The 23037-nt window shown below is 44.0% G+C and overlaps 1 protein-coding gene across 1 annotated transcript in view; it reads right to left on the reverse strand.

The window, feature by feature from the left end:
- The window catches only part of prkx (protein kinase X-linked), a 37498-nt gene extending 19906 nt beyond the window's left edge, over positions 1-17592 (reverse strand). The window contains exons 1-4 of the mRNA XM_030361464.1: positions 17446-17592; positions 16860-17080; positions 3813-3981; positions 1855-2118 (exon numbers count right to left, since the gene is read on the reverse strand). Coding sequence (XP_030217324.1) covers positions 1855-2118; positions 3813-3981; positions 16860-17016 — 590 coding nt within the window. The 5' untranslated portion in view covers positions 17017-17080; positions 17446-17592. The remainder of the gene's footprint in view (positions 1-1854; positions 2119-3812; positions 3982-16859; positions 17081-17445) is intronic.
- Positions 17593-23037: the final 5445 nt, after the last annotated feature.

Genomic DNA, 23037 nt, shown 5'->3' on the forward strand with positions numbered 1-23037 from the left:
GAGAGAGAGAGAGAGAGAGAGAGAGAGAGAGAGAGAGAGAGAAAGAGAGAGACAAAAATAGGTAGAGCTAGAGAGACAGTTAAAGAGGTGTAGGGGTAGAGAGAGAGACAGAGAGACAACGAGAGAGAGAGGCAGCAGAGAGAGAGAGAAAGCGGGGGAGAGAAGGAGAGCGAGAGTGAGAGAGGGGGGTAGAGAGGGGGGTACCCCCCTCCATTCAGAACCACCCAACAATCTGGACGTCTGGTAGGCTTCTCCTGAAGGTGGTGGTGCATCAAGAGTGGAGGTGGTGGAGTTAGTAGTGGTGGTGCATCATGGTTGGTGGTGGTTGAGGAAGTTTTGGGGGTCTCCTCCCCCCCTCACCCCCCCCCCCCCCAAAACGTAGAGGTGAGGGGGGGAGGAGGGGGGAGAGAGAGGGGGAGACGGGGTGATGAAACCACGAATGGAGCTCTTGACGGCCGCGTTTGCGTAAGGACTCCTCTCGCGGCCTCAGGTCCGACGAGAGACAGTTCTGACAGTCGTCTCTCAGTCACACGTTTTTCGTTTTTCTTGCAGTATTGTTTCGTCATCATCGTCATAGTAATGCATGCTCTCTCCCGGCAAGACAGGAGACCAGAGGGCTTTTGATGTTGAGGTACGACACACACACACACACACAAGTACACAGACGACAAACACTCTTTCTCACGCAAACAATCGCTCAATCAGACACAAACACACACACACACACACAAACACCACACACACACACACACACACACACACACACACACACACACACAAGAAAACACACACCCGCAAACACACACACACTTTCTCAGAAACACACACACCCACACACACACTCACAAGCCCCCACCCTGCCTCCCCCCCACCCTGCCTCCCCCCCGGACAGTTCTAGTTTTTCAGGTTCTGACGAACACACGTGCAGACAAACACACACACACATACTCGCACGCACACGCACTATCACAAAACAATTACTCTCACACAGACACACATCCCTACAGACAGGTTTTTATGTTTATTTGTATCCACCTGCCTGTCTTCGACTAGAGACATCAGAAACCCGGTGTACTCTAAGTCTAAAGCCCTCATGACTCCCAGCACAGAGAGAGAGAGAGAGAGAGAGAGAGGGAGAGACAGAGAGAAAGAGAAAAAGAGAGAAAGAGAGAGAGACAGAGAGACAGAGAGAGAGAGAGAGAGAGAGAGAGGACTTCCGCGACGCACAACACCGCGCTTCGACTCTGTCTCCTGTGATTGTCTGTTGTTTCGGCAACATCTCTTTGAAAACACAGAGACTCCGGAAGAGACTATGTGTGTGTTTGTGTTTATTTGTGGTGTTTATGCGGCGAGAGCTTTTGAAAACACAAGGAGAGGGCTCTTCAAACGTTTCCTATTCTCTCTCGCGCGCGAGTATTGATGCAGGGCGGCTGTGTACATATGTCTCACATTTTCCGCGCTGAAATTCATACCGGAAAAAACAAATAGCTCACTATGAACCAGTTAATTTTTTGGAACTGTGAACTTAGTTCAAAATGTTGAATTATGAACGTTTAACTGAACTATTTCATTTTAAAATTTGTGAACTGAACTTTGAACTAGTTCACGTAGAAAGTGAACTTTCCCAACACTGCCTATCGGAGAGCTTCTTGTACGAAGAAACATACAAACATACTTTTAACTAACATTCAAATGTACAAATATACGTACGTTCAAGATAACTTCGACTGTATATCCAAACGTATGTTCGAAACTTAAGTCGGAAAGCTTGAACCCACCTATCGGAGAGCCTAACGTATGTACCGAACATAAGTGCAAACGTACACAAACTTCAGCTTGAACGCCCAAACCCACCTATCAGAGAGCTTCTTGGCGAAGCCGAAGTCCGTCAGCCTTATGTGTCCCTCGCCGTCCAGAAGGATGTTCTCTGGCTTCAGGTCGCGGTACACGATCTCGCGGGCGTGGAGGTACTCGATGGCGACAACCAGCTCGGCGCCGTAGAAGAGGCCGGCGGCGTTCCCGAAGCGACCCCGCGAGCGCAGGTAGCTGAAGAGCTCCCCGCCCGCCACGTAGTCCATCAGCATGTAGAGGAAGAGGTCGTCGTGGTGCGTCCAGAACCTGGGGGTGGAGGGGGTAGGAGAGAGGGGGGGTAAGGGGGGAGAGGAGGAGAGGGAGGGAGGGTGGAAGAGGAGGAGGGGAGGAGATGTGGAGGAGTGGGGGAGGTGGAGGAGAGGAGAGGTGAGGGGAGGAGAGGTAGAGGGAGAGGGCGGAGCAGAGAGGGATGGAGGTGTTGGGCAGGTGGAGGAGAGGTAGAGGGAGAGGTGGAAGAGATGGAGGAGGTGGATGAGAAGGTGGAGAAGGTGGAGGAGGAGAAGAGGGAGGTAGGGGGGAGGAGAGAAGCGAAGAGTAGTGTATAAGGTAGATGAGAGGGTGGAGGATGAATGAAGAGAGGAGAGGTGGACGATGAGGGAGAGAGGAGGAGGAGTTGGGAAGGTGGAGGAGAGGAGAGGGTGGAGGAGGAAGCGGAGATGGGAGGAGAGGAGAGGAAGGAAGAGTACAGTAGAGTAGAGTAAAGATAGAGGTAGGGAAGGAAACAAAACAAAAAAGAGACACAGGCAGCATAAACCACAAAAAAGACAAAAAACATCACCTGGCTATATTTCACAAAGACACACAGACGTACACACATGAGGCCCCTCTTCGGATATTTACTCCCTGTTGCGTGGTGTCTTAGCCCGGGGCCTGTAGGCTTGTGTGCTGAGAGTCTGGTTCTGCTTTGTTTGCATCGGGACGTCCGGACAGCAGCAGACTGGAGGGGGGGTGCTCGGAACAGGTTTGAGGAGGGGAACCGGTTTGATGGCGTTTGATGGCATTTTACTGGCTTTTTACTGGTATCTTACTGGCATTTTAACAGCATTTGAAGGGCATTTGAACGGCCTTTCCCCGGTATCTTACTGGCATTTTACTTGCATTTTAGTGGCATTTTAGTGGTATCTTACAGATATTTGACTGGAATTTTACAGGTAGTGTACAGACATGTTATACCCATTTATATACACACATTCACCCATTCATGCACATATTCACAAACACATTCATGCACAACGGAGGAGGGGGGACTCCAGGAATCGAATCATCTCGCTTCACGGGGCGAGTAGCTGAGATGGACCATTGATGTGAAACTTGATAGCGAGCGATCAGTCGAGCACTCAAGACACTTCCGCAGAGGTCTTGGCTCCGCTATGGCCAGCCCTGCAGACACCCCCCTGAAATAACCACAACGTGACCACCCTATTACTGTGAAGCCCAGTCTGGGAGTATTAATACACTTTGGAAGCAGTGCAGAGGAGGGAGAGAGTCGCTTTGTTGAGGGGGGTTGGAGAAGCAATGCTAGGTGTTCTGTAATGCGTTTCACCGAGTTGTTATGACTGTGGTTGGGTTAACGTTGCATAGGAGTTTTAAGTGGTGCTGTCGATACTGAACATGTGATAGAAAGATTTATGAAATAAATGAAGAAATGCTGCATGAAATAAGGCTGATTTGCTCAGCATGCGCGCGCACATACAGACACACACAAACACACAGATAAACCCATCCAGACAGACCGACACAGGCTAACACAATCGCACACGCACGTAAACAAACAAACACACACACACACACAGACACATATAGTTACCCTTACACACACAGTTAAAGTATGGGGGTCCACTCACAGGCGTATGAGGAAGGGGTAGTTGACCTTGCTCAGCACCTCCTTCACACATACACACACACAGACACACACAGTAACAGGTTGGGGGTCCACTCACAGGCGTATGAGGAAGGGGTGGTTGACCTCGCTCAGCACCTCCTTCTCGTTGTGGACGTGCTGCTCCTGCTTGAGACGGATCACGTCGGGGATCCTCATCTGCTTCAGGGCCAGGTACGCCCCACCCCGCCGGTCCTGGACCAGGAAGACCCGCCCGAACGTCCCCGTGCCTGATTGGTCGAGGGACGAGAGAGTGATGAGTGACATGTGACAGGGCAAGGTAGGCCCCGCCCCCAGGAAGACACGCCGAACGTGCCCGTGCTGATTGGTCGAGGGAGAAGAGAGGGATGATTGACAGGAGAGGTTCTCTCTCACTCTCTCCGATTGTCGCCCTCCCTCTCTCATGGTGTATCTCGCCCACTCTGATGGTCTCTCTCTCTCTCTCGCTCTGTGATGGTCTCTCTATCTGATGGTCTCACTCTCTCCCTCTGTGATGGTCTCTCTCTGAGGGTCTCACTCTCTCCCTCTCTCATGGTCTCTCTCTCTCCACAAAGATTACTTTTATTGTGCCGATTAGATATTTATTATTTCAGATTTTTTGTGCTCCGCATTTATTGTGTAACAAAGCAGTTTGTATTGTGTAACAGTCCACCTCATGTAGTCCCATAAAAATAATAACACAATAAAAGCGAGTTATTGCAAGTAGATAATTATTTTTTCTGAAGGTATTTTTGTGCAAAGCAGCGCAGCGCTTTTATTGTGTAACAGTCAACCACATGTAAACCTTTTATTGTGGTGAGTCGTTGATATGTATCATAAAAGAAAAGCGGCGCTTTTATTGGGTAACATTCAACCGCGAGCCTGCAGTCATTGATGTCACGCAATTCACAAACCATGGGTTGGGTAGAGGAGGGGGGTTGCGTCAACGTGATGGGGTGTGATGACGTCATCCTCGTTCTCCTGAATGCAAGTCTTCAGTCGACAAAGAGCCTTTTGTTTTCCTGGGGAATGCTGTCATGGCAACCGCAAGGAGACGGGCGAGAGAGAGAGCAAACCCCGAATATGCTCTCTAACACTCTCTCTCTCTCTCTCTCGAATATCAGCGCGGAACATGTGAGACGTGTGTAACTTAGGCATGTGTGTTTGTTACGTCTGTGTTCGTCTGCGTACTGAAACGGTCTTACATCCCCGATATCAAGAGTGCGGTTTCAGAAAGTCTCTTTCTTGCATGACCCTTGGTGTGTTTTTCGCACGGTGTCTATTAGGGCTGGACGATATGGACAAAATCGTATATCACGATATGAGTAATTTTATATCACGATATGGATATATATCACGATATGGTATTTTTGAAGTAAATTAAAATAATAAATGGCTTAAAATAACCATACTTCACATTTGATCAGTTTCTTCTTTTATTTTGAACTTCAATTTCCATGCTTACAAAGGAGTAAGTAGCGAACAATCTGTCATTAACTGCAGTGTCATATAGTGCAAACATCTTGTAAACATTGAACTGTTTTTTCAATACAAATAACATTTTTTTTTAAAGGTGTGCTTCACACCTGCCTGGCTGTCAGTCAGTGCAGTGTAATATAAAATAAAAATCACAGCATCACACAAATATTTTAAATACTAATTATACACTTATAAAATAAAGTTATGTGCTGTGCAAATAGCTGGTGGTAAAAATAGAACTGTTTCTTCAATACAAATGAGATTTTTTTTCAAGTTAACAGGTGAGTCTCACACCTGCCTTGCTTCAGTCAGTGTAGTGCAATATAAACATTTTTTTTTTTTTTTTCTCTCTCGGTATAAACGATATGGCCAAATCTTTCCCGGTAGACACTTTCATATCGTCCACGGTATGATATCGTCATATCGCCCAGCCCTAGTGTCTATGAATAAATATATGTGGGATGATCTTGACCTACTGACCTAGACCGCGGTCAAGAGAGAAGAAACAAATACGTTTTGAAGGAAGCGAAGCCACAATGGCATGTTTCTGCCAGCGATCGGCCAAGTCGACACCTCAGCAGCCAGCTCGTCAGGAACAGCCAGGGTGAGATGTCTCGCCCAGGGACACCTCGACACTCTAGGACATGGTTTCTCACAACCTAGGGGGCGCTGGGAACGTGATTTTCGGTGGCCAAATATTCGGTGCATCCCTAATGTATGTATATATATATTAGGGGTGTGCCAAAATATCGATACTGCGACATATCGCGATATTTCGTCTTGCGGGACGTTATCGATATGCTGACGCCAAATATCGATATTTAAAGGTCCCATGACATGAAAATCTCACTTTATGAGGTTTTCTAACATAAATATGAGTTCCCCTAGCCTGCCTATGGTCCCCCAATTGCTAAAACTTGCGTTTGGTGTAAAACGAGCACTAGCTGTTCTGCTCGCCTTTGAAAAAACGGAGGCTCAAGTGCGCTGATTTGGAATGTCTGTATTCTTGACGTCATCAGGAATCTCAGCTCCTCCCCTTACTCTGCCTGGCCCGCCCAGAGACGTTGGCCCGCCAATGAGACTCGACCGTGGGAGCGCCACATGTGTGTGTGTTTGTGTGAATACACACACTGTAACGCAAGTGTTTCTTGTCGGTTCTTTGACGTGTCTTGTATTTCCACAACGAGACTGTTGTGGGGGTTATGTTATCTCAGCCATGGTTGAGAAGGAATTGGGAGAAAGGAACTTTGGCTTTGATTGGCTGAAGTACATGAACTGCGTCATGCCGCCGGTTGCCGCGAGGCACCATCGCCCGGCAGCGGGCAGCCGGCAGCAGGCAGCGCGCGGTTCAGTCGACTTCAGGTTGATTTGAAAGTGGAAGAACCAGAGACGTCGCAGAACCCGACAAAGTCGTTTGTGATTCATTATATCGTCTGGAGGCGCACACCGCTTTTGGCCGTGATAATATGTATTAAATGATATAGATTTCTATGTATTATATGATATTATTTAGATATAGAGCTCCAGGACTGTATCGCAAGTGTTGTACACTTCCTTGTTATTTGGATAACCGTTCTGTCGGACTCTCGTCTCTGGTATTTCTACAACGAGACTCGTATTGGGGGTTATCTCAGCCAAGGTTGAGAATGAATTGGGGGGAAGGAACTTTGGCTTTGACTCCCTCAAGAACATGAACCACGACATGGAGGAGAAAGGGATTGTTGGCGGATGTCTCCAGCTTGAGACCCGCTTAGGGACCACCGCCGGAGGCGGAGGTGCCTAAGTGCTGCCCGGGAACAATCCCTTTCTCCTCCTTGTCGTGGTTCAGTCTACTTCACATTGATGAGGACGTTGAAGAACCAGGAACGTCGGAGAACCCAACGCGGTCGTTTGAGATTCATAATATCGGCTCACACATCTTTTGGCGGTTATAATATATATTATATGATATAGATATCTATGTAGGCTATATGATAATATTTTGATATAGAGCTCCAGGACTCCCGTGTGTTCTAGAATATTTACAGAACACGGCTAAAGGCTGTGTGCGCCTCGCCATTGCGATACCTCCACTGTAAACAGAGCGAATGAAACTAAGCAATGAAATGTTTTCTGCATTTATTTTGTTTTCTAATTTTCTGTTACTTTGCATAAAATGTTTTTGTAATAAATTCTGAATTTCTTCAGTGACACAGATATAGTGATGTATCGTGGGTGAAATTTCTTGCAATATATCAATAATCGCAGAATCGCTGTATTGTGATATTATCGTTATCGTGGGTAAAATATCGTGATAGCATCGTATCGTGGGGTACCTAGTGATACCCAGCCCTAATATATATATATATCTATATATAGCAGAGATGTTGCTAGGTACGCGTCCTGCGTCCCTGACGCATTAAAATCTGAAAGGACGCACTAAACTCACTATCCATGCGTCCCGGGGACGCATCTCATTTTCCCCATGAAAAACGATACATTGTGAACATTAAACAACTCGTGTTTAATCACAGTAACTGGCCAAAGAAACCTTCTTGTGAGCAGATCGGACAAGCGCTGTTTCAACCCTCTGCGCATCTACTTGGCGCAGACGTGATCCCCTGTACAAAGTATCGCGACATGCTAATTTAGCCGCTACCAAAACAACTAGCTCGTCACCGCGGATTTCATTTCAACAATTAAAAATACGAACTTCATAGTAAATAAACCCACGTTTCCACTGCTCGATGCTGTGCTCATTCGTGTCGAATGAGCAAATCAAACAGGATTTTTTTGCAATCCTTCTGATTGAATATATGTACATTTATGACAAAATCGTGAGGACTAGGCTTGTGACACACACACACACACAAATGTGGCGCTCGCGCGGTAATAGCTCATTGGCGCCACCTAGTGATCATTATGTGCAAATGCACAGCCTCTCATTAAAATGACTTAGGGGTCATTTGACCCCGCTTGCGGCGCTAGGAGTAAGTAAAAATGGCCCGGCGTTTCTAGTGTTAAACATGAACGGTTGAGTACTCCAGCTCTAACCATATCATACCACCATCAAGGAGTTTAACACTATTAATTTAATTTAAGAAATAGAATAATAATAAAAAAGAAACACATTTTTTAAACTGGGGAGTCGACTCGGGACCCATTGAATTTCTCAGGGACCCACCCAGCTCGCCACCTGTGGGTCCCGGGGACTCACTACATTGAAAACCTATCAACATCACTGATATAGATATATATATATATATTTATTTATTTATTTATTTATTTATTTATTTATTAGGGATGGGCGTGAGGAATCGATTACTCGAGTACTCCTCGTTACAAATGAACTCGGTTGGTGGACAGGCAAACTCGAGTTTGCATATACACACACAAACAAAGTTTTCTGAAGCAAATGTTTCTATTTTCTGTGCGGTGCCACTAACGCATGCCGTGGGCACAAAGCAAATGAAATGTATAAAATTTCTGTGCGGCGTGTTCCGTGCCGTGTGCAGGCACGCCAGAATTCAAAAAGTTAAGAGATGGCGGTTAAAGCAAAGCGCAGCGAAGAATTGAAATACTTTAAAGAAATAGGAGATCATAAGGTGAAATGTAAAATATGCCAAGCGAAATCGTGCTACCAGAGTACTACAAGTACTATGCGGCAACATATGCTCCTGAAACACAACGGTGAGTTCGGGAAAGCAGACCCGCAGCAACCAAGTTTGTCGGCTATTTTCACCGCCGCAAGACGCAGAAATCCCGGCCGTGTAGATCACAACGCTGAGTATTTCCATAGTCCATTTGCTGCAGTTTTATTTGCAGCTTTAAATTATTTTCAATGGTTAGGCTACTTGTTTCGTTTTTTTTAAACTGTTACAGGCCTTGGTTCGACGTGATTTAAATTGTGAGACGCATATTTATTTTTGTAAGGAAAATGTGTTTTGAACGTTTGCAAAAATAAATAATGGATAGGCTGATAACTCTGACTGTTTTGATGGAGAATAAGCATTACATGTTTGGTTGGTAATATTGCCGTTCATCATCAGGCCTATTCCTGCTGCAGATGCGTTGCATTCTAAAAATAGATTTGATTAAACGAGTACTCGATTGATCCTCGAGGAATTCCTTCGATCACTCGAGTTTGGAATTTACTACTCGTGCCCATCCATAATATATATATATATATATATATATCAGTGGCGGCTGGTGGTTTTTAAAGTGAGGGAGGAAGGACTGCGCGCTTGGTTGCCATTGGCCTGCTTGCACTGTTGGTGTATGGTGGCATAAGAATGTGAGACTCAAGTTGTTTCAGGGTGTTTTGGTGAACTACAAAATAGCAGGGAGGGAGTTATGTGAACAAAATGTATACAAAGCCACCAGTGGCATCACTGTAATTTGAGAAGGAAAGGATGCAAAGCATATTAGTCAAATCAGGCCTACTATTGATTTGTAAAAGTAAATCAAAAAATCTGGGCCTATCATTGGGCCTATTTTTGCCCTCACTGACTGAAGTTATTTAGCTATGTTTAATTTCAGTTACAATTGCTTATAATGTTACCAGTAAGTCATGCGTACCTAGCAAACCATGTAGCACTCACAACACTGACGTTGCCATTACTTCTGGTGACCTTGATTTTGGGAAGTGGTCTACCTCTTTCTTTGGTCGCTAACTTAGCACTGTAACTGAATGAATGGAATGCTTTTTGTAATAAGACGTTAACAATGTCCTCCGTTTCCAATGTTTCCATTGTGCATTTAGGATCTCGCTATCGCAGATTTCACTTGCTCTGCGTCTCTCAGATTGAGCACCGCGGCAATGCAGACCGGGTTTGCTATCGACAGCGTTGCCAGATTGGGCAGATTTCCCGCCCAATGATAATCTTTCCAGCCTAACATGGTTAAAAGTAGCCCAATTGGGTGGGAAATCGGACCAATCTGGCAACACTGCTCAACATCCAGGGATCCTGCTTATTGGTTCATAGCGCAGACGGATAGATTTTTGCGCGAATCAGACCCCTTAAGGTCCCACCCACTCAGAGGAGGATTTTCCTCCTCTCTCCCATTGAAACCCATGTTATCCACCAGCCGCCAGTACTTTCGGGGAAATGAATGGGAGTCAACGGAGGCGAACGGAGGCCGTTCCTCCCTGAAGTAATTGGCGATAGGCGATAGGGGGTGCTAATGTCCCTTTACCCAGGGAAACGAACATTATATATTCAAAGGCAATAAAGTAGTCATATTTAAGGGCATTAATTCATTACAATAGTCTGGGCAATCTACATTTTTTATTCTCCACAATGTTAGGGAGGATCTTCCTCCCTCTCCTCATTGGAGAAGCCTCCACTGATATATATATATATATATATATATATATATATATACACACATAGTATTTAAAATGTTATACAAATAAAATACTATTTACTAGGGATGGGTCAGAATATTTTATTATTCGTTCCCGAGGGTCAAAATCGATTTTTAACATTTTGACCGTTTACATTTTTTACCATTCAAATAAACAAGAATTAAATGACGGAACTAATGTTGGTGTCCAAGGGCATTATCCAGCTTATACCATGGTCACTTGCCATAGAAAATAAATTAAGACCATTCATTTATAGGGGGATTATTTGTTTATCAACACGGTGGATGCGCGAGCAGAATGATCTCAAAAAGAAAATTTGTTTGAGCGGTTGCCATGGTTATCTCCGTGTGGTTAATTTGCAGTTGTGGTGTTAATTAGCGATGTTGCCAGCTTATTGTAACATTAAACTGTAATCAGAAAACACAGCTATATGCTATAGACCAGGGGTATTCAATTAAAATCCAAATAGGTCCAGTTAGAGAAAATGTCCTCAAGCAAAGGTCCGGAACATCACAATGTCTAACTTGCGTTATGATTCAGTGTGATATATATTGAAGTAGCCTAGTAGTTGTAACAACGCCTGCATGTCATCAACAACTGACTGTCAGATCAATACAGGAAGAACAATTCATTAACATTTCGACAATATTTACTGTCACTTTTATACAATTATACTGAATTATACTGAAGAAATGTATTATTTAAGGAGGTTCAACTGACTCAACTGAAACTAATCTCTTCAAGGAAAAGAAGGGCTACATTTAAAATCAAAATGGTGAAAATAAATAATAATAATCTTAATATAGATAAAATGTATGCTTTTCTTTTGAAAAAAAAAATAAAGTATAGCAGCAGCTTGAGTTTCCCCTGTTTCTTTGTGTTTTGTAAAACTTTTTTTGTCAAAACTATGTTTTAACAGTTTCAACTAGAGATGTCCGATATTATCGGCCCACCGATATTATCAGCCCGATATTAGCATAAAAATGTAATATCGGTATCGGATTTTTTTTGCCTTAAAACCGATTTTTTTTTTATTTTTTTTTTTATTTATAGCTCAAATAAATGTTTTCAAAATTGTGCAGTACAGTGCACATTGTAATTGACTCATATTTGTGCATTTATTCAATTAAGGTTATTGAGTTTTAGTTAAAGAAACATACTGCTATGTTGCACTATAGGCTCTTTTTTGTATCGTCCTGTTTTGATCAGTATATGCCAATGTTGTTATCAATAAAAAATCATTAATCAAGGCAAGCCGATGCACTTCACCATGTTGATAAGAGAATTAAAATGAGAAGAATTATGGGACAAAAAAATCAAGGGATATTTAACATAGAAAAATAATTTGAGATTAATCGCGATTAATCATGAGTTAACTATGACATTAATGCGATTAATCACGATTAAATATTTTAATCGCTTGACAGCTCTAATTTTAACAATTGAATAGTTTTAGCTACTATTTCTTTCCCTCTTCTATCCAACTCCCCCACTTACTGTTGTTTAGCGAGAGAAGTGAGCTCTAGCTTGTCCTGCCAGGAGTTTAAATCTAGGCTGGAATTATGTCAGATGTCTCATGCACATGTGCAGGTGCTCATTGGTGAGCCTGGATCGATATTTACTTTTAAGTATGTTCATTGCAGAGAAAGCTGCCTCACAGCTGTATGTGGAGCCAAACATGGTCAATGTGTACAGGGTAGGGCTGGGCGATATATCGATATTTAAAATATATCGATATTTTTTCAAACGCGATATGAAACGAGACCATATCCTAAATATAATTAAATTTTTCGTTGAAATTACAGCACATTTGTTCCAAATAACACCAGTTTCGAACCGCGCCTGCCGCCTGCTATTTCGTAACTCTGCTTATGTCTCTCCCGCTCTGCCTCCGGCTCACACACAGTCTCTGCCTGCCCCCCCCCCACCCTCCACTGACTCACGTCACTTTTTGAAACATGAGCCGTGTTCGAAATCGTTCACTATTCATTGGGTATTTAAAGTGCACTATATTGTGCATGAAATTAACCACTGAGAATTCGAACACCACTACAAAATGGCGAGCACCCTATATAGTGCACTATATCCGTGATAGGGAACGATTTCGAACACAGCTATGGAGTCCGCCTGCGCATGCAGCTCAGAGGAGCTTGTTTGCAAGCGAAAGACCAACGGCTCCATAGTATGGAAATGGTTTGGATATAAGTTGTCTGAAGAATTACAAAATCACGTAATTTGTGGAGAGTGCTTAAAAACGGTCGCAACCAAAGGGTTGCAATTCTGTCCATAATATTCCGGAGGTGCATACAGCTTTTGGCCGTGATATTATATATTATAATGTTCTCAAATACGAGGCGGAGGCAGTGTCTACTCCATGGTTTATTCAACCATCAAACTGTATTCAATTCTGAACGGTAGGAATAGTAATTGTAAATCGAAACGGTAGGTAGGTATAGTAATAACGGTAACTCCACAGTAACTTCAAGGTTTCTCACTCCGCGAGACCCAAACATAAAACATTAAAGGTCCCATGACATGAAAATCTCACTTTATGAGGTTTTCTAACATAAATATGAGTTCCCCTAGCCTGCCTATAGTCCCCCAGTGGCTAAAACTTGCGTTTGGTGTAAAACGAGCACTAGCTGTTCTGCTCGCCTTTGAAAAAACGGAGGCTCAAGCGCGCTGATTTGGAATGTCTTGGTCTGTCACAAAGCATCTAAGCTCCTCCCCTTACTCTGCCTGGCCCGCCCAGAGACGTTGGCCCGCCAATGAGACACGACCGTGCGAGCGCCACATGTGTGTGTGAACACACACACTGTAACGCAAGTGTTTCTGGTCGGTTCTTTGACGTCTCTTGTATTTCCATATACAAGAGACGTTATTTATCGATATTTATCTTATATCGATATTCTGCTTGAAGATATCGAGATATGACTTTTGGTCCATATCGCCCAGCCCTAGTACAGGCCTACTTTGCTCAAACCTGGGAAAGCTGTCTCAGAGACCATTTGGAGCCAGAAACTGGCGGGGTCAGTTATTCCAAACTGCTTTCAGCGCCACATCTGCTTGGAGATCAATCAGTTGCATCTGGAGAAGCCCAGCATTTGCCCATTTGAAGTACTGTGTGGATTCCTTTGAGAATGAGAACCCACTGACATCTGTGATTAGAAATGGGTTCTGAATGAACAAGGTGAGCCGCTGTCCAAAGCGGAAGCTGTCAAAACGTTTGGAGAAGTTTACAATCAGTTTATCGATAAAGTACACATCAAATAAGTGATTATTCATTCATACCACCCACCAATTATTCAACCGTGAAAAATTTGAGTTATTCACAGCCCGACTATTTATCTAAACTTGTTATTTTATTGTTCACCTGCTTTGACAATGAGTTGTAGCTGGTCATTCAAAAATGGCGCCACACTGAGGAGAGAATATGCGGGTTGGTGAGGGGTGTCACATGCCACCGCCGCGTAGGCCTACAGTTTTTGCGCCTTTTTCGAATGACAAAGCAAAATCATATCCTCTACAGATGCCATGTTTGCGATTGTCGATGGCGGGATAATTTGCGACACGACAGTTACTGCCCTCTAGAGCAGGGGTTTTCAAAGTGTGAGAGAGTGAGCCCCCCCTCAGAGAAAAAAATTCAGCTGAGCCCCCCCCTCCCCCGCACAAAAAGAAAATGTTCTAAATACCTGTGTTTTGAAAGCTATCTTAATTATTTTACACATTTTAAACATCTCTGATCATAATTTTAAAACATTTGAAACATATTTTTGAAACATTTGAAACATATTTTTGAAACATATTTTAAATATATTTCTGAAACATTACAACATCTTTGTGCGTTTCTAAACACATTTCTTAACACAATTTAACAACTTTATCCAAGCATGTTTTAGCTTAACCTTTTTTAAATACATTTGAACATCTTAATCTGTGTAAACTGCCAGTTTACACAGATTCATTCAGGGTCCCCGACTCTGAATTTTCTGAGTCGAATCAGATCTGCCTTTTAAGTCCAGAGATTCGACTATTCGGCGGTGTTTGTTTACCGGCGTTGCTATGGTGACCTAAATTATTATAAGAAACTGAAAACGATGCCGGTTTGAAACTAAAACTGTGATTCTGAAAAAAGTATAAATGCTATCAAAATTCCGTTTAGATAGTATTGAAGAGTTGTAGATTTGTTTAATGGTTTGAACGATGGTAAACGGTTGAAAAATTAATGAGTTACGATGTCTAGAAGTAGGTGTATCAGAACGGGCTGACGTCTTGAATGAAAACAGCTGAAAACGAAGCGGTATGAAACTAAAACTGTGATTCTGAAGAAATTTTAAATGATATCGAAATTCTGTTTAGATATTATTGAAGTGTGTGTGATTTGTTAAATGGTTTGCACGAAGATAAACGGTTGAAAATTGATTTAGTTACGTTACTTCTACAGATGAAGTACGACTGATGATTTGAATCATCGACTTTCAGGTTTTTTTTCGGGTTTATTTTTTTCTCACGTTGCGCCCCCCCTGAAGAACTCTGGCGCCCCACAGTTTGAAAACCACTGCTCTAGAGGATGTATTGCGTAAAATCCATAACAAAGCTGAAACCGGACGGAGGTATGAAGGGAAGTTCCGGAGACAACGTCTGGTACGGACGGACAAATTTTGTTCGGATCCGGAGCTCTGAATTGCCCTTTAGCTGACCCTGGTTCCTCCTTACGTCCCAACACGTTAAGCCTTTTGTTAGAGTCTCTCTCTCTCTCTCTCTCTCTCTCTCTCTCTCTCTCTCTCTCTCTCTCTCTCTCTCTCTCTCTCTCTCTCTCTCTCTCTCTCTCTCTCTCTCTCTCTCTCTCTCTCTCTCTCTCTCTCTCTCTCTCTCTCTAAACAGATTGGTTGATGATTCCCGCATTACAGTGAAGACCCGATGGCTGTTGTGATGAGAGGAGAGGAAAGAGGCTGAGGCCAGCAGGATGGACAGCTTATCAATTATTGATTCAGACGCAGGAGCTTTGGAGTCTTTGGCAGGAGAGTCTTGATGTGTGGTACCTCGCCAACCGCAGTGCCACAGCGTGTTTGAATTGGGGAATGGGTGTACGGATGCATGTTGGTATGAATGGGTGAATGTGTATGCATGGTTGAGTATGTGTATGAATGGGTTAATATGGGTGAATGTATGCATGGATATGTGAATGTCGGTATGAATGCGTGAATGGATGAATGTGTTGGCGTTTTTGGCCTTCCACTCTGAGAAACAGAGTCATACACAACCTCAGTGTTCGTATCAGCAGCCGGCCACTGATAGAGGCCGTACTCAGAAACATTCCTGTAGGAGCGTGTCTGAGAATGTCGCTCAAAAACCAACACAAATATTGGAGGACAACATAACAGAAATGCCAAACAGAGCACTAGCAAACAACACCTGTATTGGTTTATATTTATATAACATGACATTCCATTTACATTGAGGTCGTTTAGCAGACGATTTTATCCAAAGCGACTTACAGTAAGTCCATTTGTCAGAAGAAGCTAAACAACAATATATCTCTGTCGGTACAGTGAGTGCAAAGCACTAACAAAGCTAGGTTAACCCATTCCTCGTACACAACACAGATAGCTAGGATAAGAAGCTACGGCTACACAATGCTGAATATTGTTTTAAAGTGACATTACCACAACATTGCTGGCACAATCTCTGTGTGCATCAACAAGCAAGTCATGGTGAATAAAAGGATTAATACTGACGAATGGCTTCGTCTAGTTTTAATGATCTTTTAAAGACAAGGAATAATACTGACTCACTGTACCAGTTAGGTTACTGGGATGGGCCAGTCGCTATTGGTGTTTCTCCAGCAACCCAACAACTTCAGCACGTGAGTAAGGGTGTGTCGGTCTGTCTACCTAACCGTCTGTCTGACTGTCTGTCTACCTAGCTAGCTATCTGTCTTTTAACAGATATCTTTCTGTCCGTCCGTCTACCCATCTATCTAATAACAGATATCTTTGCGTCTGCTGTCTACCAATCTGTCTATTGACCTAGATATCTGTCTGTCTGTCTGTCTGTCTGTCTACCTATCCATTTTTTCCATCTGTATAATAACCTAAATATCTGTCTGTCTACCTATCCGTCTGTCTGTCTACCTATCTGTCTGTCTGTAAACCTAGATGTCTGTCTATTAATCTAGATATCTGTCTGTCTGCTTCGAACCTGCAAACGTGCAACACATCGAAACCGCCAGACATCCACACGACCCTAAACTCCACACGCGCGTGCATGCGTGTCCACTGTCACCTGTCACTCAAGACTCACCCACGGTTGCGATCGTCTCCAGGTCGTCCAGGCTGTACACGCGCTCACTGCGCGTCGCTGCCTCGTCTTCCGCCACCGCGTTGCCACTCCTGCTCTCCTTCAGAGGGTGCGGGTTCGAGTCCGGCTGCACCCCAACGTTAGCCTTGGGGGATGCCATGGTGATGATCCAGGGATGGAGCTTACGGTCAGGTGATGCGCGTCAGAGCGACGTTACGCCATTTCTGGGGGTTTGAAGGGAAGCGCTTTGTATTCTGTGGGTCTTTGTTCAGCTCTGGCGGTCAGTGAACTTGTTTAACTTGGAACTGTGGTCGTATGGAACCAGACCGGAGGTACTGGAAGTGGGATACAACGTTTAGAATAATAAAGAGAGCTAACTAAACGAGTAAACTAGACTAAAAGCAGACGACGTGTGGCGACAGGTGCGCCTCGCTGTGCCGCGTTAGCTCGTCTGGTTAGCAACGCCACCGCGTTAGCATGCCGCGTTAGCTCGTCTGGGTAGCAGCACCGCCGCGTTAGCTTCAAAAACACAATTTATACATGGGTCAAACGCGGGAAAAGCCCTGAATCTGTGTGTGTAGTTTCGTACGAGAAAAACAAGGAGTCGAAGCGGTTCCTAACGGGAAGTTTAACATCCTTTCCCCGGCTTTGGTGTTCCGCTCCCGGTAATCCTTCACTGTTTAGCTGACAGCACAACACCTCACCCTGCGACCACATCAACACGGAAGCGGCCAGCCGCGCTGTTTACAAAATGCACCAATGAGAGGGCGACTGGCGTCGGGTGTTGGCCAATGGGAGGTCGGGAAGGGCGTGGTGGGAGGTGTATGGAACAAGGACCTTGGAAGAGCTACGTTTTGGCCTGGGTTCCGTGTCATGATGAATGCCTGCACGTTAGTATAAAATTATAAAAACGTTAAATACAAAATAAATAAATAAACATTTAAATATTAGAATGTTAAATACGCAAAAAAATATATACATATAAAAAAAAAATGGGGGTATTTAACATTTAACATATTTAAGAAATAAATATATATAGGCTATATTTTTTATTATTATGATTTTTTATTATTTAGACATTTACCATTATAATATTTGATACGTGTATTTATTTAGTTTTTAACGTTTTTATACTTTGACCTCCTTATCAGGGGCGGTTCTAGACCAGTTTTCATGGGGGGGCCAGACTGGGGCCAGTTGTTTTGTTGGAGGGGCACATTGAACCTGGGACGCAAAATATTTAGTTTAAAGTCGGCATTCAAAAACACAGTATACAATAATTGGCTTTTTCCCGTTACAGCATTTATTTCAGTAGTATAGTATTATGTGTTTCCTTCAGTTACAGCAATTGTCAATATTATACATTTGAAATGTTTCATTGGTTAAAGCAATTTTTAATATTACAAAATGTTGGGTTTCCTTCACTGACATCAAACCACTCAGTATCATACATCACCAACAGCAATAAAGTCAGTATGATATAGGGGTGTAACGGTATACTGAAGTCATGGTTCGGTTCATACCTCGGTTCAGACATCAAGGTTCAGTAGGAGTTCGGTACAATCCAAAAAGAAACTAAGGCAATTCTTTTTTATTGTCTCAGGTTGTACCACCTCCAATACAAGTGGGGAGCAGGAATGTGTCTCTGCAAAAAATGTCTGGATATCAATCAAAGGCACATAATTATCTTTATGCCATGTACTAAAAAAATGTAAGTTATTTATTTTCAAAAAGGCACCTCAAGCGTTTTATTAGCCGTTTTCTGTAATTCTTTTTTGCTGGAGAAGGAGGAGTGGGCAGCTGAAAGGAGTCGTAGTGAAACAAATGTTGTTTCGACCTGGCATCAGAGAGGGCCTATAGTTCACGGCTCCGTTAACTTCTCGTGTCCGATTTTTAGACTGGTTCAGCTGCTGCTCAATAACTTTCACGTTCCTCTGCTTGCGATCATTGCGATTCACCATATATTGATCCTTTTATTCAAAAGATCCAAAGACAAAGAACAGGTCCATTACGGTATCATTTTATATTATTTTTTTTGCAATAGATAAAATATAAATATAAGAAAAAAGGATTAAGGCGGCAGCAAACATCAACTGTAGACATCCAATGGTAGCATACTTTACTATTTCTGGAGAGCTGTAATGTTTGACATTATTTAACATTATAGATTTCTATTATAAATATATTTTATGCAAAACTCATAAGAAACTTTACAATGTACCTTCGATGGGCCGACGCTGCACACATTGAACTAGCGGTGAGGGATTGAAGTTGGGAATGGACAATGTGTTCTCTATAATTTGATCATTTGCACATGCTTCCCTTTTCACCAAACTCACTCCAGAAGATAGTCATCAATCAAGACAAAAATTACTGGTTGTGTTGGTATCAACTGCGTGAATCGAACGGAATCCAAGATAGCACTTTACAGGTATGTAAAAGATCATTTCTATACTAATAATTATTAATTATACTTAATTATAAAAAAGTAAATTAGTTAACATTAGCTTGAAGTTAGATCTAAGTTATATGTTAGGCTTAGCGATCATGCTAGTGATGCAGTGTTAAACTTTAGATTGAAGTGATGTACCAATTTGTGATACACACATTATTCTATAGTGTTGTTGTAATCTCACATTTTATATGTTGGATCGATGAAGTTCAAAAAGATGACCTTAATGTTCATACTGACTCCTACAGATTAAATTAAACATTATAGCCTACTAATGGCCATTGCAAACGATTGGGGGAGTACCAGAATGCCATCACTTGTGTGTGTCTTAAAAGCAATGGAAAGGGCAAACGACTATTCTTTAAACTTTATTATAATGTTCTTGTCATGTTCTGCTCCTGGCTTTCCGTCCTACTGCCAGCTCTGTACTGTCATGATCCCCTCCTGGCTTTCCATCCCACTCCCAACCCTACCAGTACTTTTTCAGATCATTTACATTTAGGGCATTTAGCAGACGCTTTTATCCAAAGCGACTTACAATAAGTACATTTGTCATAAGAAGTGCATCAATATATCGCTGTCGGTACAGAAAGGATGTTCATAGAACCAAGTGCAAGTACCACAATCGCTAGGCTAATCAATTCCCCGTATTACAGACATGATAGCAGCTGCTGCAGTTGCTACACAGTTAAGTGCTACAATACAATACAATCCACTATTATTAAGTGCTACATTACAATACCATACACTACAATACAGTTTACAATGGTGGTCAGAAGAGGAAAGGTGGCTATGCAGAGTCGAGGTGAACTCTGAACAGGTGAGTCTTGAGTCCTTTTCGGAAGATAGTGAGCGATTCTGCGGTCCTGAGAGCGAGAAGAGTTGTGACTTTGCTGATCGACCTTTGCTAGCTCTTAGCGATGGTGGTTCCAGTCGTCCAGCTGAGGTAGTCGAGCGGAGGGATCGAGCAGGGGTGTGTGGGTTTAGCAATGCTTGGAGGTAGGCAGGGGCAGTTCCATCGACTGCCTTGTATGCCAGTACCATCGTCTTAAATTTGATGCAAGCTACTACAGGGAGCCAGTGGAGGTCCCGGAAGAGGGGGGTCACATGGGAGAACTTCGGTAGGTTGAACACGAGGCGAGCTGCCGCATTCTGGATGCGCTGCAAAGGTTTAATCGCAGAGGCAGAAAGTCCAGCCAGGAGTGAGTTGCAGTAGTCGAGGCGGGAGATGACCAGTGATTGGACTAGAAGCTGAGCTGCTTCCCTTGTGAGGAAGGGCCGGATTCTGCGGATGTTGTAAAGTGCAAATCTGCAGGATCGGGCGACCGCAGTGATGTTTGCAGTGCAGCATAACTGGTTGTCCAATACCACACAGATGTTTCTGGCAGTTGGAGAGGGAGATACAGTAATGTTCTCGACGGTGACCAGTAAGTCCATGTGTGGGCAGTCTTTCCCTGGGATTAGGAGAAGCTCGGTTTTGTTGAGGTTAAGCCTCAGGTGATGGGCAGTTGTTCAGGTGCTGACATCCGCCAGACATTCCGATATGCGTGTTGCAATCAGGGTTTTCTCAGATGAGGGGAAAGAGAGAAATAACTGAGTGTCGTCAGCATAGCAGTGATAGGAAAAGCCGTTCCAGTGTTTTAGACAGGAACGAAAGAAGAGATACCGGTCTGTAGTTCTGGATGTCGGTGGTATTAAGAGTTGGTTTTTTGAGGAGAGGCTTTATTCTGGCAGTCTTGAAAGACAAACAATGCCTGATGTGAGGGAGGAATTGATAGTTGATGTGAGAAATGGCAGAATGTCGCTTGAGACATCCTGGAGGAGAGAGGAGGGGATGGCGTCAAGGGGGCAGGTGGTGGCATGGTTAGATGTTATTATTCTGTTGACCTCGTCAGAGGTGAGAGGGATAAATTGGGTAAAGACAGAGGAGGGGATGGGAGGAGGGAGAATGGAGGCAGGGATAAAAAAGGAACTAATGTCCTTCACTTTCTGGGTAAAGTAGTTAACAAAGTCATCAGCAGTGAGGCAGGAAGGAGGTGGGGGTGAGGGAGGGTTGAGGAGGGACGAGGACAGGGAGAACAGTTTCCTGGGGTTTGAGGCAGAGGAGTTGATTTTGTTCCGGTAGAAGGCAGATTTGGTTGTTGACACACAAGAGGTGAAATCTGAAAGAAGGAAAAGATAGTGAGATAGATCGTCGTAGAAGTCACGGAAGGGACCTGGAGGACGGTAGATCAGCACAATGGAGAGCTTGATAGGAATGGTGACCGTGACAGCGTGGAGTTCAAACGCAGATCTGGCCAGGTGGTCTAGTGGAAGGACCTGGTAGGACCACATGGGCGAGATGAGGAGTCCGGTCCCCCCTCCTCGCCCGGATGGTCTAGGGGTGTGCGAGAATGAGTAGACGGTGGAGAGGGAAGCAGGAGTAGCAGAGTTCTCTGGAGTGATCCAGGTCTCTGTCAGGGCCAGGAAGTGAAGGGTCATGAGGGACGCGTAGGCTGAAATCGAGTCCGCCTTCTTGACCGCCGACTGGCAGTTCCAGAGTCCCCCCAACACCTCAAGGTCAGTGGAAGCACGGGTGGGTGGATGGCGAAGATTAGACGGGTTACCGCGCCAAGCAGAGTAGCCATGGTAGCGCCGTCTACGGGTTGAAATCCTGACAATGATTGAAGTACGACACATAGCTACAATAGGGCAGGGGGCCTCCCCGGGCTTCCTCGAGGGACTCCCGCAGAGAGACTCCCTTAGTCTTTGTTTCCCGGGTCTTGACTCCCACAGAGAGACTCCCTTAGTCTTTGTTTCCCGGGTCTTCGTTTGCTGGGTCCTGACGCTGCAGCTGACGCTAAAAACAGCTAGCCCTTAAGTGTGCAAAGGCAGCTCAGGCAGACTTAGCTCCGCCCAGCTATCACAGCTTTTGTTTCCACCCAAGTAGCCGATACTACCAAGAACGACCACTTAGCTGATCACAACCGAAAACGCTACAATCAAACTGCAATAACAGATCAAAAGTTAAATCTAGCAATCGTAATTCAAAACAAAAGGAATCTGAAGTTACCAACTTACCTACAGCCAGATATCACACAACCTTCTTGAAAGACAAATGTATTACTGAATTCACTCTACTTCCTCACTCTTCTAAATAGACAGACTTGGCTCCGCCCAGCTATCACGGCTTTTGTTTCCACCCAAGTAGCCGATACTACCAAAAACGACCACTTAGCTGATCACAACCGAAAACGCTACAATCAAACTGCAATAACAGATCAAAAGTTAAATCTAGCAATTGTAATTCAAAACAAAAGGAATCTGAAGTTACCAACTTACCTACAGCCAGATATCACACAACCTTCAGATCACCTGCCTGCCACTCCCACCTCATCAGTGCAACCACCATCACATGTGTTCCCTCACCTTATTTAAACCAACTCCTTCCACTCAGTCTCTGCCAGATTGTCTTTGCAGCATGCAAAGCGCTCTAGTACTATTTCCCGGATTGCTTCCTTGGCGTCGACCCCACTTGTCCCTGACCCGTCCTTCTGCCCTGGTAACCCGAACAGACTTCTGTCCCTGACCCCTCTGCCTGCTCGCCCCTTGTCTGTCTCTAGTAAGCTTGGATCCCCGTTTTGGACAATAAAACTGTTGAACTGTTCCAACGCTGGTCTCGGTCTGTGCTGTTCTTGGGTCCAACCTCACGCCCCATTACAGTTCTGTTATTACTCAGACATGAATGGA

This window comes from Gadus morhua, chromosome 7 (genome assembly GCF_902167405.1).
Source record: "Gadus morhua chromosome 7, gadMor3.0, whole genome shotgun sequence".
Taxonomy (NCBI): Eukaryota; Metazoa; Chordata; class Actinopteri; order Gadiformes; family Gadidae; genus Gadus; species Gadus morhua.